Here is a 15,188-nt window from a genome sequence, read left to right on the forward strand (position 1 = left end):
GTGCTGCCCGGCCTCCCCCGCCCTGCCGGGAGCGAGCCCCGCGTTCCCGCAGTTCCCGCACCGAGAGCGGCCGTGCGGGGGAGTCGCCGCCGTTGCCCGGGAGCGGCCGCCCCGCCGTGCGCCATGGGAGCCGCCGACTGGTGCCGGAGCTCGGCGGGGGCCGCCCTCGTCCTGGCCACGTCCAGCGATGCCGAGCACCCCGCCGAGAGCGTGGCGGACGGGTGAGGGGGCGGCGGGAGCGGCTCGTCCCGCACGGAGCCCGCCGGGGCTCGTTCCTTGTCCCTCCCGCTCCGGTGGCCGCAGGGTGGAGCCGCTCGGGGCCCAGCGCCATTGCGGGGTTCCTGGGTGGCACCGCCCGCCTACAGAGCCCGCACGGCGAGGTGCAAACACCTCTAGAAAGCTGCCTCATCGTCAGATAGGGCATTGCTGAAAATACCCCAAATAAAAATGCCTCCCCCTTCTTTTATCCCACTTCCCCTCTTCCTTTTCCTCCCTCTCCTTCCCCACCGTCCCCGTCTTTTTCCACCCCTTCCTTTTCCTCTCCCCTCTGCTTTCTCCTTTCTCCCTTTTTTCTCCTCCATTTTTCTGTGATAAATTTCATTTAGGATGGTTATAGGTGGAACTCTGCAGTTGAGGGTTTTGTCCTGTTCTCTCCACAGAAGTTCCAAAACATTTTGGGTGACGACAGGCATGTTCCCACAGGAACTGATTATTGGTTTTCCCAAATGTGTAAAAATCAGCAAAGTCGCCATCCAGTGTTAYTTGGGTAAGGCTTTGTGTCTTGAAGTAGGTAATATATGCTATATTAAAATACGTGTCTGTGCCTTAATGAAAGCTCCCACAATAATGTTATAGTCTGTAAGTAGCCACTTTTAGCAGATGAATAAAGATTTAACTACACATAAAGAATTAATTCCACATAAAGATTTATTTTCACAGAGCAATCATTCTTCATATCCACAATCTCCATAGCTTAGAGAAAAATAGATTAGTTAATGCTTTGAAAGAGCTTTGTGGATGTGAAGTGATGGAATAAATATAAATATCAATAAAGAATCAGAACTTGTGGTGATATTTCAAATTTACATATATTTTAGTGCGGACCTTAAGGATTGAAAGAAGCATATCTAAAGACCCTGTGGGTTTTGAACAGTGTGTTGAAAAAGGTAAGRCACTTGAGTTTGTGGGGTTTTGTGGGAACAGTGTTGGTCTGCTTCAGTGAATCCCTGTAAACCCTCATCTGTTGAGTAAATGGTGGCTTGATGATTATTTTATTAGACATTAATGTAACAGTCGTGTTTAAGTGAGTTTTGTGAACACTGCTGGTCTCTGCAGCAGTTTGGAGAGTAAAATGCTGTATAAGCCCTACTTATAAAGCCCTACTTGTGCACTTTATGTTCCAAAAATTAAAAACCGGCTTATGTAGTATAATAGAGTGCCATTTCCTGCATTGTTTGGTTTTGGGTTTGGCTTTTTTTAATGTCTCTTGGATGACCTCTTGTAACACTGTAATTAGTAGGATATATATATATATATATATATATACACACACTCTGGGATATTGCAAAAAAGTATTCTCTTAAATCACCTTGTAAGAATAGAAAACAAAATCTATATGCAGTATAAATTCGTAGTTCTTGAACTCTGGGTCCAGTGAAAACTTGACAGCGTTGCACATTATTCTTCATTACTTACTTTAAAATATGTTTTCTAGATTTGTCACACACAGAAGGACAGCTTCAAATGGAAGAATTTCCAGTGAGTATTTACAGTGTACATCAATAGCTGTTCATGAAATGGGACTTACTTAGTCCAGATTAAGTGGGGAGAAACTATAAAAAAAAAACCAAACATGTTTTTATTTACAATTATTGCTCAGTCGGTGTCAAAGAGAGGAATTAATAGATTGTGGTGTGAAATTGCACTTCCCAGCTGCTCCTCTGTAGATTATGCTATGAAATTGCACCTGCCTAGTGCTCCTAACGATGTGCAAGGGCCCTTTCCAGAAGTGTGCCAATCTTCCCTCCTTCAATTGCTGCCTTTAAGGCTGCAGAATTCAGGTGATGGGACTTTTTTGAGTTGCAGGTCAAAGAACATTKATGTGCAATTCAAAAACAGACACCAAAACATCCAGATCCTTGTGTGTTAACAAACTTCTGCAAATGTGGTTTGGTGGTTTTGTTGCTACAGAGAATGCAATAACAGGTTTTTTTATTCCTTCTGCAGCTTCCTGAGTTCCAAGCCACTTACTTGCGTTTCATCATCAAATCTGCCTTYGATCATTTTGTGTCAGTGCACCGGGTGATAGCAGAGGGCACAGCAGAGAACACTTGAGTGGAGCTTAAATTTGGACATCCCTTTTTGTTTATTTTTRTAAAGAAGTTACATTTTGATAGCTGCATTGCAGAGAATGTTTGTTATTAGGACCTTGTATTAAAATGTGTTTTGAAGGTGTGGATGTGGTATGTATTCCCTGCTGGTTTAATCTGTGGAATACAAGAGAATCAATTAGTTTGGAAAAGACTTTCAAGATCAAGTCCAACCACAACACAGTGCAGTTGTTAATTGTARTAACAGCTTTCTCATTTTGTAACCTAAACTGTCAGCCTAGAACGCCTGAACATAAATGAGTCCATTTAAGTTAATATGTTTATATCAGGCATTCATAATACTCAGACTAAAACTCAATTTCCTGTAAAATTTTTCCCTTGTGCTCTGAGTTAAATAGGAAAAAYRTGTGAACTACACAAGTGGGATGTAKTACTTCCTACTGTCAAACAAGTCCTTCAAAAGTCCTTAAATTGGTAAGGTTCTCATCAGCTCAAACTCAGATTATAAAGGGTGAATATAAATATCTGCCAGCGTGTAGAAATAACCTGGGGTAAGGAGGCAGGGCAGGGAGGGAAATAATCTGAAGCCACATAAAGTGCTTTGACAGACTTTTAATAATTGCAGATCAATCCCTTGTTTCTATAAATATTTTCTGGAATCAGGTCACAGCCGCCAGTGCTTTATGCTGGGACCATCATAACAAATACTCATGGAAACAGATGTTGGTAGAGATTGTCTTGCTCAGAAGCCTCCTGAAGTCAGTGAAAGGGAACATTTTATRTATACAAGTGCAATGTGTACAGTAATGTGAAATCAATTGCTTTGCATGCCAGTGGACTCTTGCAAATGTCATCACTCCTGAAGTTTATGCTGCAGGATGTTTCTTAAAAGTGTAAATCCAGAGCTCAATGGACCCAGCTCCCACATTACTGCATGTGGTGTAAGTGTAGGAAGTTACTACAGAGCAGAAGTTGGCGTTGCAAAGATGACACCTGAAAGCCTTTAGACAAACATCATGAACCTCATTACAGATGCTCCTTATATGCATATGAAAGGTTCTTTTTTTGTCTCTATGGCTATTTTTAATTCCTTTTTTTTTTTTCATTTCTTACACTTAGGTGCACGACAAATTATTCTTGAGCTGCTATATCCAAATAGTCTTTACTCCAAAGTCATCTTCTTTTTCTATTTCAGTTTTTCCAGGATGGCACGTATTTCCTGGGGGTGGTAATTCCAGGGCCCCACTCCTCCCTGCAAAGGCAATAAAATGACACAGTGATCCTCAAGCAGACAGAGCAGAAGTCCTTGAGAGCACAGCAGCTGCACCAGAACTGTGGGCAGGAGTCCCTTTCCAYTGCAGCCATCCCTGGGAGATGGTTGTGCACTGATTACACCCTGCTGTGACGCTGGGACAGGGCCAATATCTGGATCCTGGAGCTGGGAAGTGTTCCTGGATCTCACAGCTTAGATGTACCTAGGGTTACTAGTAAGCCAAAAGATAAATATTTGAGCAAGACTGAGATGTACATCAAATATGTACATTATAAAAGCCCAGACTGGTTTTGCTGTATGTTCATKTCTCTCCACAGTTATGGTGCATTGTGAAATATTTAGCTCTCAAACAGAATGAAACACTGACYGTAAAATGTCAAGCAGTCTCAAGTTACCTTGAAATTTAAAAACTCTGTATATTGTGCTCATTGCTACACTATTTTTTACCTTATAGATGACCTTCCCTCCTTGAAGCATGTAGAGTCGTTCTGGCAGTGCAGCATATTTTGAACTGCTCAGGTTTTCCATGGTGTCTAAAACCACTGGACATAGAGGATGATTTTTCTGAAGAAATTGTGCTGCATTTTTTCGATCTTCAAGGCTTCTGTGGTTTTTAATAACAACGTTGTTTTTAAAAGCCCATCCATCTAAAACAAATGAGGAAGGGATTTAGCAAGGAACGTTTTGAATAGGTGCAAGGGTGRGGATGTGCTKTGTGTCATATCCCAAAACTAGGTTARAAKAATMTTGCAGTTTATTCCTAACACCAAAACTTGYMATGAAATGRAAGSCCCCCTCAGAGTATGGGAGCAMGARAGCTTTTCAARTAARTRATCCCAAGACCYACTTTTTTTTCTTTAATTTCAGCAAACTCTATTTCCCTCTTGCCCTGGATTCAGGAACATTTGTTGGATTCTAGCTGAAATTTTCCCCCTTCAGTCAATCCTAGAAAGACACCAGGTGGGGAACATATTCTGGGTAAGGTTTGCCAGTGCTGTTGATTCTGCTTCTACTCATTAAGCTTATAAACTAAAATTACAGGTCTGTGAGAAGTGAAACATGAGCCAGGACACACCTTTGTTTTTCAGARCTATGCAAACAAACATTTGCACACAACTCCTCCCAGTAAAGCAGAAACTAGTAAAAGAGTTTGACATACTGCTAGAAAATAAATGTTAGGTTTTAGAAAACCATCTTAATCCTGGGATAAAACGAGTGCCAATGTGTTACTTAGAATCCAGTGCAGATAAACAAGTGTGTTATTGTTTGCTTGTTGAAGTTTTCGAATTGGAGTCTGCATCATGTTCTTGGAAAATGTTGAAACCGATTTTTTTTCCTCTAAACACATAACATGCTGGMATTGCATACTTAATTTTTGTTCTATGAAATGTCTTTTCTTCCTCTTTCCAAAAGGAGCTGTACTGACACTTAAAGGGAGCTTTTTAAACATATAACTGTGTCCTTCACCTGAGTGTGGTGGAGACACCTGAGTGTCTTCAGCAGGAGTAATTCAGTGTGTAAACCAGAAGTGTGACTAAAATCTTAGAATTAGGGACACAGACTGGTGCCAGATGTGGTGTTGCCACTTGATTTGAAGGTTTCTCTCCTGTTTGCAGCCCCCTCTGCTAACACACTTTTCTTTCCTAAAGGAAATGACACATCTGAAGCTGGTTGGCACCACTGTGGTGTTTGTACTGTACCTACTGCRTGAGCTTCCTCAATGTAGATGATAAGGAAATCTGCTATTGAGCTGAAATCTTTGATGAGCTTGTTGAACTCATCAAATTTTAACATAAATGAAGGTCAGGTGCAGCTTCCAAAATTCAGGATTAAAGGTCGGTTGTCTGGGGGGAAAAAAGAGGAATTTTGTGGTTAAACGAAGGGAGGAAGGACAGAATTAAAGACATTGAACTGAGCTTCTGGTGCAGATTCCTGGACAGCACTAAGTCATTCCATAACCTTCTCCTAGGGCATTAAAATCAGCAGCAGAACCTCTGCATCTGTGCAAAGCAAGCATAAAGATGTTTTTCCCAGCCTGGCTTTTACCTGTACTGCTGCATCCAGAAAGGAGTTTAACTGAGAGGACCCTGCCCAGTACAGGCAGCAGGTACCATGCAGTCAGACAGCTTCTGTTTTCCTCATCACAAGAGCCAATTCTCAAGTTATCAACGTTTCTGGGGTAAGGAAMTGATCCAAAATGGGCAYCCCAGCCTCCCTGAGATTCTTAGTRTGGAGCRACTTCAAAAATACTAMACATGGCCTGCTGCAAGGTTATCCAGGGACAGTGGTTCAGGGACGGTTGTTAAGGACAGAGTCCCAGTGCCRTTTCATGTCCTGATTCTTTCAGATGTGTCTGTTCAAGCTGAGCTGAGGAAAAGCTGCAGACTCTTCAGTCATGCATCACAGGCTTTCATGCTTTCAATGTATTTCTGCAATTTCCTGTCTAAACAGAACTCTGTTATATATTATTATTAAGCTAACCTTACACTGGCAAAAGTGTCTGCAGTTCCTTACAAATTAACACAGTTTGTGCCCACAGGTGTTGGCATCTGTTTGCAAGGCCTTGATTTAAGAGAGCTTGCAGGATTTTTAAGCACCTCTTTTAGTCTGGTTATGCTAAATTACATGAAATTTGTTCAAGATCTTTCTGGCTGGGCTGAATTTAAAAGCTGCTGCTAACACAGATCCACATCCTAAAGAATTAAATAACAGTGGTACTTTCCTGCAGATACTGTGTATCTCTCCTCCAAATTTGCATCCCATTTTCTGCATAAATATCTATATATAATGAGGAGAGCAGAGTGAGAGAAGGATGTAATCCCTCCCGTGGGGATGGAGGCTGCAGCTTAATGATTAATTCCACGTTCTATCGAGAATCTCAGTGGGAGGCAGTGGACAAAGTACAAAGCAGCTACTTCTGCTTTATTCCCAGCCACTTTGGATCTGGAAAAACCCACCCTGTTCTTTCTAGGCTTTAGGCTGGCTAAGGGARCTGGTGTGGAATTTTCTGTGTCGACTGTGAACGACAGCCAACAGTCGTGAATCACTGCACACAGTTCAATTCTGGGCCTTCTGTCCCAAAAACAATTCATGACCTTGGCTTTCAGCAAAAAGTATTTCCAGGCAGTCAGCTCTTGCAAAAGGTTCATAAGCTCAGTGGTGTGAAGGGATAGCATAGATAGGGTGATAAATGCAGGTTATTTTTGAAAATCAAGAGGCAGCTGGAGTAAATGTGCTGCATCTTTTCCACCGAGTCGGTGCTGGTGGTCTGCATGTGGTGCACTCAGCTGCCTGTCCTCGTTCCCTCAGCAGCATCTTCTCGTTTATCCTCTCAGCAAACCAAAACCCACCTAATGCACAGTTACTGACCTTTCATGAAATCCAGGAGCTGACRAACTTCCCCACTGAGGGTCACCACTGGTGTGTTGGGAGCAGGGTGTCCCTCGTAGGCTTCATCCTCCAGCCTCTTCCACTTCACCTTCAGCACAAACAGCAAGTACTTGAAGCTGAAAAAAGTCGGCCCCCAGTTTTCATAGCTGAACTTTGGATTCTGGTTCATCCTGCTCTTTTCACCCATCTTCAGGATGTATCTTTTCATGGCATTGGGGAACAGTATCATCAGTGTTTTGCCAACTACAACAGACAGAGAAACCTGCAGAAGAATCAGGATTTTCTGTAGGAATACCCTGATGCCAGACATCGTGGTGGAGGAAGTCTGGCTGCTCCYGATGGGAGCACAATGCAGGGCAGGGGCAAAGGTGGAAGGTGAGGGGGAGGGAAAATGTTCACGTGTGTGGTTGAGTTTCTGCCTTGCCTYGCACGCTGTCCCCTGTCTGCACTTCAGCCCCTGTAAAAGTGAGGAGCCCGACACCGTGCTCCCTGCAATTGCACCAAAGGGTGGGTGTGTGTGTGGTGCTCACTGCAGAGCTCTGAGGCTGATCCAAAAATGTGGTCTGTGTTTTACTAATGAGAGATGTTCTCCCTGAATCCTGGACTAAAGACTAAGGTGCTGATGCTCAAGGCCTTAGGGTGACGCATGCAGATGCTGTGCAAATAGTGCCTTGTTCCTCCTGCTCTGGGGTCTGCTGCACTTTGGGGCTGCAGGGATTTCTATATATATGTGTGTATATATATATATATATATATAATATGCAGTTCTGGGGTCCCCAGCACACCCAGCACAGAAAGGACATGATCATGTTGGAGTGATTCCAGAGGAAGCCACCCACCAAGATGATCAGAGGGACGGAGCAGCTCTGCTATGAGGAAAGGCTGAAATAATTGGGATTGTTCAGCCTGGAAAAGAGACCTAATTGTGGCCTTCCAGCACCTGAAGGCAGACTACAAGAGAGATGGAGAGACTATAGACAAGGACCTGGAGTGACAGGAAAAGGGGGAGTGGCTGCAAAATAACACAGAGCAGATTTAGGTTGGATACGAAGAATAAATTCTGTTCTGTGGGAGTGGTGAGGCCCTGGCACAGGCTGCCCGGAGAAGCTGCCCATCCTTGGAAGTGTCCAAGGCCAGGCTGGACAGGGCTTGGAGCACCCTGGGATAGCGGAAGGTGTCCCATGGCAGGGGGTGGAACACGATCATCTTTAATGTCCCTTCCAACCCAAGCCATTCTGTGATTTTCTAATAAAAATGTCCATTATCAAAACGCGCAGTGTACGTTACAATAGCTGTATAAGGGTACGATTGTACACAGATCTACCCACAGCCGGCTCAGGCCGGGCGCCTCAGGCCGTGAGGGGGCGCGCTCGCGCACACGCGGAAGCGCGGCGCGGGCTCTGATTGGCCGGCGCTACGAGCGTGACCGGCGGGGCGGGGCTGTTGCGCCCGGAGGGGCGGGGCGCAGAGGGGCTGGGCGGCGCCGCTGATTGGCTGCAGCTGCGCGGAGGACGCGGCGCCTTTAAAGGGGCGGAGCGGCGGGTGCGGGGCCCTGGCGAGGTGCGGGGCTACCCCGGCCCGGGGCGCGGCGCTGCCGGGGAGCACGGGCGGGTCTGTGGCAGCTCCAGAGGCGCGGCCGCGGGGCACAGCAGCGCCGGCACAAGGTGGGGAGCAAGCCCCGTCCTACCGCTGCCCCTGTCCTCTTGCAGGAGGGTCGAGCGCCGGGGAGCTGATCCTCATCCAGGCGGATGAATGGCGGCGGCGGACGACCTCAAATTTCAAGGTAAAGGCGATGTCGCAGGTGCGGACGCGGGGTTGGGGCCCAGCCTCAGGTGTGCACCCCTTCCCCCACAATGCACACCTAACTCGGTTGAAAATAAAGTAGACCCGACTCGGGTAAAAATATAGTAGACCACTCTCAACTCGAGTAAAAACCGAATAGATCTGACTCGCGTAAAAATATAGTAGACCACTCTCAACTCGGGTAAAAACAGAGTAGACTCGGCTCGGGTAAAGATATAGTAGACCACTCTCAATTCGGGTAAAAGACGAGTAGACCCGACTCGGGTAAAAATATAGTAGACCACTCTCAACTCGAGTAAAAGTCGAGTAGACCCGGAACTGCGAGGAGTTATTTTATGGTCAAGAACGAAATTAAGTCAACATAGATAAACTTTGTATCTGAGAACCGTTTATTGGTAATGGAAACCAGAATAAGCCCATTAAAAGGGGTTGGAAAAAAACAGCAAAGGAGAAAGGAAAATGGGAAAGGGACGGGGACAGAGAGACAGAGGGAGAAAGCGGGCGTTACCTCCAGCAGGACCGGGGACAGGATGAACAYRYTYTTGCTGCCGGCTGGMGAGGGAGAGCAGCTCCGGGAAAAGCGCGGCTCCTGCAGCGAGGGGCTGCCGGACACACGGGGAGGGAACTCGGGCAGGGAGGCTGGATATAGTCGCGGCAGGGATTGTGGAGGCGGGCGAGAAAGGCTTGGACACGGAGGCAGGACAAACGGAGGCAGGACAGGCTGTGCATCCTGCCTAGCACCCAGCAGAGGGGKCGAGGGAGAGCTAGCGAGGGTAGAAACCAGGGCAAAAAGACAAAAAATCAGGCTAGGGCCAGGACAAGCAAGCCCTGTGAGTGAGCTCAAAAGCCAAAAGCACGGTAAAAGCTCCCAGAACCTAAGTTAAAAAGCGAGTCTCTAGGAAGCCCCAGCTCCTCAAAAGCCAGTGGTAAAAAGCAGAGTAAAAAACCCCCCAAAGTCCAGACCCAGAAACTTGTGGTGCAGTTACTTTTATGGCCTCTGCCTCCCGAAGTCCGCCTCCTGACAGGAGACAAATTGGTCCAGTCAAACCTTCCTGTGCAGTCCATTATTGGAGACCTTCCACCATCCCATTAGAGAAGCATYTCTGGGGGTGCAGTGTCTCCAGCTGAGTGCCCGTGCCATAGGAGATGTTGCCTGGTGAAATATCCCCAGAGACAAGGCTTGCCCATCTCCTGGCTGCCTCCTGCAAGCCTTCACGTGTTCACCTTTTCCCCCACATGGCTGTTATCAGTGGGGAGACAAATCAAAACTTTACTGGCTGCTTACAACCTGTCATGTAACATACTTTCTTGCAGAATTTGAYGATGCAGCTAATTTGCTTGCAGCAAATCCTGATGCCACCACCATAAGCATCGAGGAGCCAGTCGAAATCCCCAAGAATCAGCACACTCGCCTGCAGGAGCCAGGGAGAGAAGAGGATGATGAGTTACTGGGCACCGATGACTCCGATAAAACAGAGGTAATGCTCTCACACCTGCTGGGGKAGGCCTGTGAGAAAGATGGAGTGGGACTTTTCCCAAGAGTATGTAAAGAACAGAACAAGGAGGAATGGATTCAAGCTAAAAGGGAAGATGTTTAGATTAGATATTAGGAAGAAATTCTTCCTTGTGAGGGTGGTGAGGCCCTGGCGCAGGTTGCACAGAGAAGCTGTGGCTGCGACATCCCTGGAATTGTTCAAAGCCAGGTTGGACGGGGCTTGGAGCAATCTGGGATAGTGGAAGGTGTCCCTGCACATAGCAGGGAGTTGGAATGTGGTGATCTTTAAGGTCTCTTCCAACACAGGCCATTCTGTGATTCTGACAGCAAAAGGAGCTTGTCATGGTGATGAGGGCRTGTGCTAAAGATGATGTGGCAGCAGGTAGGACTTTACAACCCCAGGGCACAATTCTGCTTACAGGGAGATAAGCAACTGTCTGCCAACAGATGTAGAAAGGGGAAAGGAAAACCATTAAATAATTTACAGGAAGCACTCCCCTGTTAAATTTGGGTACAGAAATAATGTAATTATTGTGTAAATGAGCTAGAAATGCATAGAATAGTGTGATTGTAACACTTTCCATGTTGCCTTTCCCACCATCCAGCTGCTTGCAGGACAGAAGAAAAGTGCCCCTTTCTGGACTTTTGATTATTACCAGACCTTCTTCGATGTGGACACATACCAGGTTAATACTCTGCTCCAGAGAACTGTTGTCTGAGTATAACTTATCCACTGAGGTTTCTTTCCTTCTTGCATTGTCAGTCAGACAAATCCCTGTGTTTCACAGGTCCTGGACAGAATCAAAGGTTCAGTGTTCCCAGTACCAGGGAAGAACTTTGTAAGGCTGTATATCCGCAGCAATCCTGACCTTTATGGTAGGTATGAGGTGTTATGGTATTATGGTAGGTATGAGGTAGGTATGGTAGGTGTGAGAAGTTATTTTCTGTGCTAAATATTTTGAATTTGTATTTCTTTTTACTTTCTAGCTTTAAAAAGCAAGAGGGCAGAGGAGGTGTTACTGAATTTTTTTTCTTTTAAGGTCCCTTTTGGATATGTGCCACACTCGTGTTCACCATTGCTGTTAGTGGCAATCTCTCAAATTTCTTCATCCATCTGGGCAAACCAACATACCACTATGTGCCCGAGTTCAGAAAAGGTTTGTAAGCAGTTGTTTGTAGGGGTTTTTTGGTTGCTGTTTTGGTTTGGTTTTATTTTATTTTTTTTAATGTGCTAATGAAGTAATGTAAAACCAGGTCATGGCTTTGATTTAGCAGAGTTTAATTTTTTATTTCTACTTTTAACTAAGTTTTTCCTGCCTCTCTGGCTTTTCATTTCTGACCGAAACCAGCAGCATTTTGTACACAGGTGTAATAAAGGAATTGAAAATACCAAGAGACWTTTTTCTAAAGTCTTTACTTTGAAACTAAGTCAAAGTGCTGGCAGAGTAGTGGGTGTAAACTAGATATCAATGCCAAGTCCTCAGTTTATTAATAATTCAAACTTCATCTTTTGAAAGTATCTTCACAGATAATTTTCTAGCTTTTATGCTGAATGCTTCTACACCTTTGATTCTGGCAGGATTTAAAGTAGAACATTAAACCTTTTGTTGTGTTTCCAGTGTCCATAGCAGCTACAACRATTTATGCGTACGCTTGGCTTGTTCCCCTTGCTCTCTGGGGATTCCTAATGTGGAGGAACAGTAAAGTCATGAACATTGTTTCCTACTCATTCCTGGAGATAGTGTGTGTATATGGCTACTCCCTCTTCRTTTACATTCCCACAGCTGTAAGTATGGCTGTTCTGGTTGAGCAGATTTGCAGATTTGCTGTTTCTTATAATATTGTTGATATTTGTYGAAATTTTGGAGACTGGGAGAATCTTTTGCTCTTTTTGTTGAAGCTTGTCTAGTGTAAAGGTTTCTTGTGGGTGCTGGAAAGGCTCGGGACAGGTCATTTCCCCAGAGGCAGCAAACCAAAGCAAGTTGCTCCTCAAGAATCAGGATGTTTGTGTCCTCAGGGAACAGATATCTGTGCAGGAAAGCAATGCTGATGGCTCCAAGGACAGGTTTCCTTGGCAGGGGCTCTCCTCTGGCTGGGGACASGCCTTGGAGGGAGTGGCATAACTTGGGATTCACTCTTGTCATGTCTGGGAGTAAAACTCTTGCTCTTTCCCAGTGACAGATRTGTCAGATAAAGGCATGAGTTAATTTGTGCACAAATCAGCTGGAAGCAATGAAATACCACAGAACMATGTGTTAAATCAATGAATTCCCATTTCACACAAGCCTCTTTGACAGCCTTTTTCCTGCCTTYTCCAGATTTTGTGGATCATTCCCCAGAAGGTGGTGCGCTGGGTGCTGATGGTGTTCTCCCTGTGCCTCTCGGGGTCTGTGTTGGTGATGACCTTCTGGCCCGCGGTTCGAGATGACAACCGCAGGATCGCAGTGGCCACYGTGGCCACCATCCTGCTGCTTCACGCCCTGCTGGCTGTTGGCTGCTTGGTAGGACACAGACATTCCTTTTTCCTAATCTCTTATTTCTTGGGGCAGGTGGTGTGTTACGGTATAGGGAAGGAGGAATTGGCTGGTCACTGGGAAACCTCAGATGTAAAAATTCTAATTATTTTAAACGTAGCAAAAACTGATGCCARTGTGRCCCTGACARTGCYGGTAGTAAGTTCAGTAATYAATTATGGAATCACAGAACATGTYCCAGGTTGGAAGGGACKCATTGTGATCACTGAGTCCAACTCCCACWGAACACTCTTGAATTTACCTGGAATTCATCATAGTATCAGCAAAGCATTAATCTTTATAATATCTGTGGTTAGCCTTTTAAAAGGATTAAATGTCCAATATAAAGTGTGTGCTTTTGAGTTTTAGCAGATTTATGTTTTCAGACACAGTTACAGAACAGAAGACCCTGATTGCCCTGAAATAAACAATGAACGCTTTAATTATTTGTTTCCTTATTGCAGTGGGTTAAAGGGTATCAGCCAGGCTCCAGTTGTTTCCCACAGCTTCCAGAGCAGATAGATTTGGTTCCCCACAGCTCAGTGTGCAGGGAGGGGACAGCAAAACACAACTCTTTCTGGGTTTCTAGTACAGTTTCTTTTCATAGGCCTTGGCTGCTAACAGTTAAATGTAAAAGTACAGTTCAGAGCACTTTGAATTGACCATTTCTAATCTGATAAAAACAGAAGAAGATCCAGATTTGCCATTTAAGTGCTGTGTTTGTACCTGTGTTTGGTGGGTGTGGGARGAAAAAGCTGGGATGAGGTATGTTTCTCTCTAAATAGTCTTTTTTTTCCTGATAAACGTAGGCATACTTTTTTGATGCCCCTGAACTGGATTTTCCTGCACCTATTATCCCTGCTCACAATGGAACAACAGTAATAACAAAGAGTCACTAAATAAGGTAAGAACCTAATTATAAAGGTTTCTGCAGTCATCAAAGACATCTTGAAACTTTTCCCTATCACTATGGTTGAATGGAAAASGGTTTAACAGACTAATTTTGCCAAATGGGTTCTCTATAGAAACACCATTTATTTACTTTAATTTCAGTTGTAAGTTTTAAGTACAGATGTAAAAACTGAAAAGACTCTGAGGAACAAAGACATTATCTTTCTTTTCTTTGAGGTTTACTTTTAGTAAAGAACATTAAACTCACATTTAACTAAATCATATACTAACTCCCAGAGGTCATTCCCTTACAAAAACCCAAAAGTATTTACTTGAATTTATTCTGCTCAAGTGAAATTTAAGGAATAAACTGTCACACTCCAGTTTTTCTTTCGTTTTAACGTAAAAACTAGTTGGATTTTTTTTTTTGCCCTTGATGTTTGAGGTGGCGTTTCAGAGCAGCGTGTGTGGGGCATCTGTGTAGGCTCTGGGCAGAGCTGACTCAGCCTGAGCCATCCCTCTGGACTGCATTCCTTCCATGGGATAGCTTAAAGATTTGCTTCCTGGTATCCGGGACTGCTGCCAGCAGCAGATGACATTTGGATTGTGTTGGATAATTCTGTGGAGCAGATCCAGAAAAAGGCTAATAGATGTGTAGAGGCCAGGCCTCTCCACCAGCCCCCAGTGTGTTTCTGGAAATCAGGGTATTTAATGAATAGAAGATATATTAGATTAAGTAAAAAATAACCAAATGTGCCTAGCAAAAATGGTCATTAAAAAATTACATAATCCAAAGTCAATTTTAGTGGCTTTTCCTCCTGCAAAATCAGCTTTTSATTCCAAATGCGTAATAAGAATCAATATGACGGTAATGAATTTTAGTGTTTAGACCTAAATATGTGCCTTATTGTGTCCTCTGGTGAGGAGCTGAAATATTCACRGGAGTTATTTGTCTCTTTCAGATGACAGCACCGTTTTCTCCATCTATACAGTAGTTTTATTTTAGATTATTTTTTCACTGAAGAACCGTGGAAACTGCAAGAACCTGGGATGTGTTTTGTAGCAGGACAGACAGCAATGTGCTGTGGACATTGGACATTTCTATGCTTGCTGGACGCTGGTTCCATGAGGAGAATGAACATCAATCCCCATCTAGAACAGAGGGTTTTTTTTTTTAATTTGGTTGGTGTTTTTTTTAGGTTTTGTTTTTTCTTTAATTCAGTCTAAGCTCGCCACACTGTTTTGCCCYTGAATAAAGCGTTCTGAAGGCGATGCGAGATCGCTTATTTTGTGCACAGAGCATTGTAGTGCTCTAAAGCGGTGGGCAAGGTTTGGTCTAAGGGAGGGGTGGAGTTGTGACAGGACTGAACACCCTTGAAGTCGGCCCGTGCCGCCAGCGAGGCTTTCAAAGTGTTAATGGGCCTTTATGTGGACTAATCTGACAATTCCTTTCCTCGCCTGGCCGGGCCGCGTTGTGTCCCCTCATACACAGA

General features: G+C 44.6%; 3 protein-coding genes across 4 annotated transcripts; 2 read left to right on the forward strand and 1 right to left on the reverse strand.

Moving 5' to 3' along the window:
* The first annotated feature begins 6 nt into the window (after positions 1–6).
* Positions 7–2,453, forward strand: IFT25 (intraflagellar transport 25). The gene is made up of 5 exons (XM_057367006.1): positions 7–221; positions 660–766; positions 1,098–1,166; positions 1,715–1,758; positions 2,227–2,453. The coding sequence occupies exons 1-5, from the start codon at positions 124–126 to the stop codon at positions 2,332–2,334; spliced, it is 426 nt and encodes a 141-aa protein (XP_057222989.1). The 5' UTR covers positions 7–123; the 3' UTR covers positions 2,335–2,453.
* Positions 2,454–2,456: 3 nt separating this feature from the next.
* Positions 2,457–7,369, reverse strand: DIO1 (iodothyronine deiodinase 1). Its single transcript, XM_057367005.1, has 4 exons — positions 6,973–7,369; positions 5,304–5,447; positions 4,051–4,250; positions 2,457–3,582 (listed from the first exon to the last, which is right to left on the reverse strand). Exons 1-4 carry the CDS (start codon positions 7,301–7,303, stop codon positions 3,517–3,519), a joined length of 741 nt encoding a protein of 246 aa, XP_057222988.1. The 5' UTR covers positions 7,304–7,369; the 3' UTR covers positions 2,457–3,516.
* Positions 7,370–8,616: 1,247 nt separating this feature from the next.
* YIPF1 (Yip1 domain family member 1) lies at positions 8,617–14,967 on the forward strand. Of its 2 annotated transcripts, none has more exons than XM_057367008.1 (9): positions 8,617–8,776; positions 10,111–10,274; positions 10,897–10,977; positions 11,080–11,167; positions 11,332–11,448; positions 11,911–12,077; positions 12,610–12,792; positions 13,614–13,708; positions 14,658–14,967. In XM_057367008.1, the coding sequence occupies exons 1-8, from the start codon at positions 8,746–8,748 to the stop codon at positions 13,701–13,703; spliced, it is 921 nt and encodes a 306-aa protein (XP_057222991.1). In that variant the 5' UTR covers positions 8,617–8,745; the 3' UTR covers positions 13,704–13,708; positions 14,658–14,967. The 2 variants fall into 2 exon arrangements, with proteins under 2 accessions (XP_057222991.1, XP_057222992.1); XM_057367009.1 differs by having other exon boundaries at positions 10,141–10,274.
* The last annotated feature ends 221 nt before the right edge of the window (positions 14,968–15,188 follow it).

The sequence above is a fragment of the Malurus melanocephalus genome, unplaced genomic scaffold, assembly GCF_030028575.1.
Source record: "Malurus melanocephalus ecotype Western Australia unplaced genomic scaffold, MMel_1.1 scaffold_74, whole genome shotgun sequence".
Classification (NCBI taxonomy): domain Eukaryota; kingdom Metazoa; phylum Chordata; class Aves; order Passeriformes; family Maluridae; genus Malurus; species Malurus melanocephalus.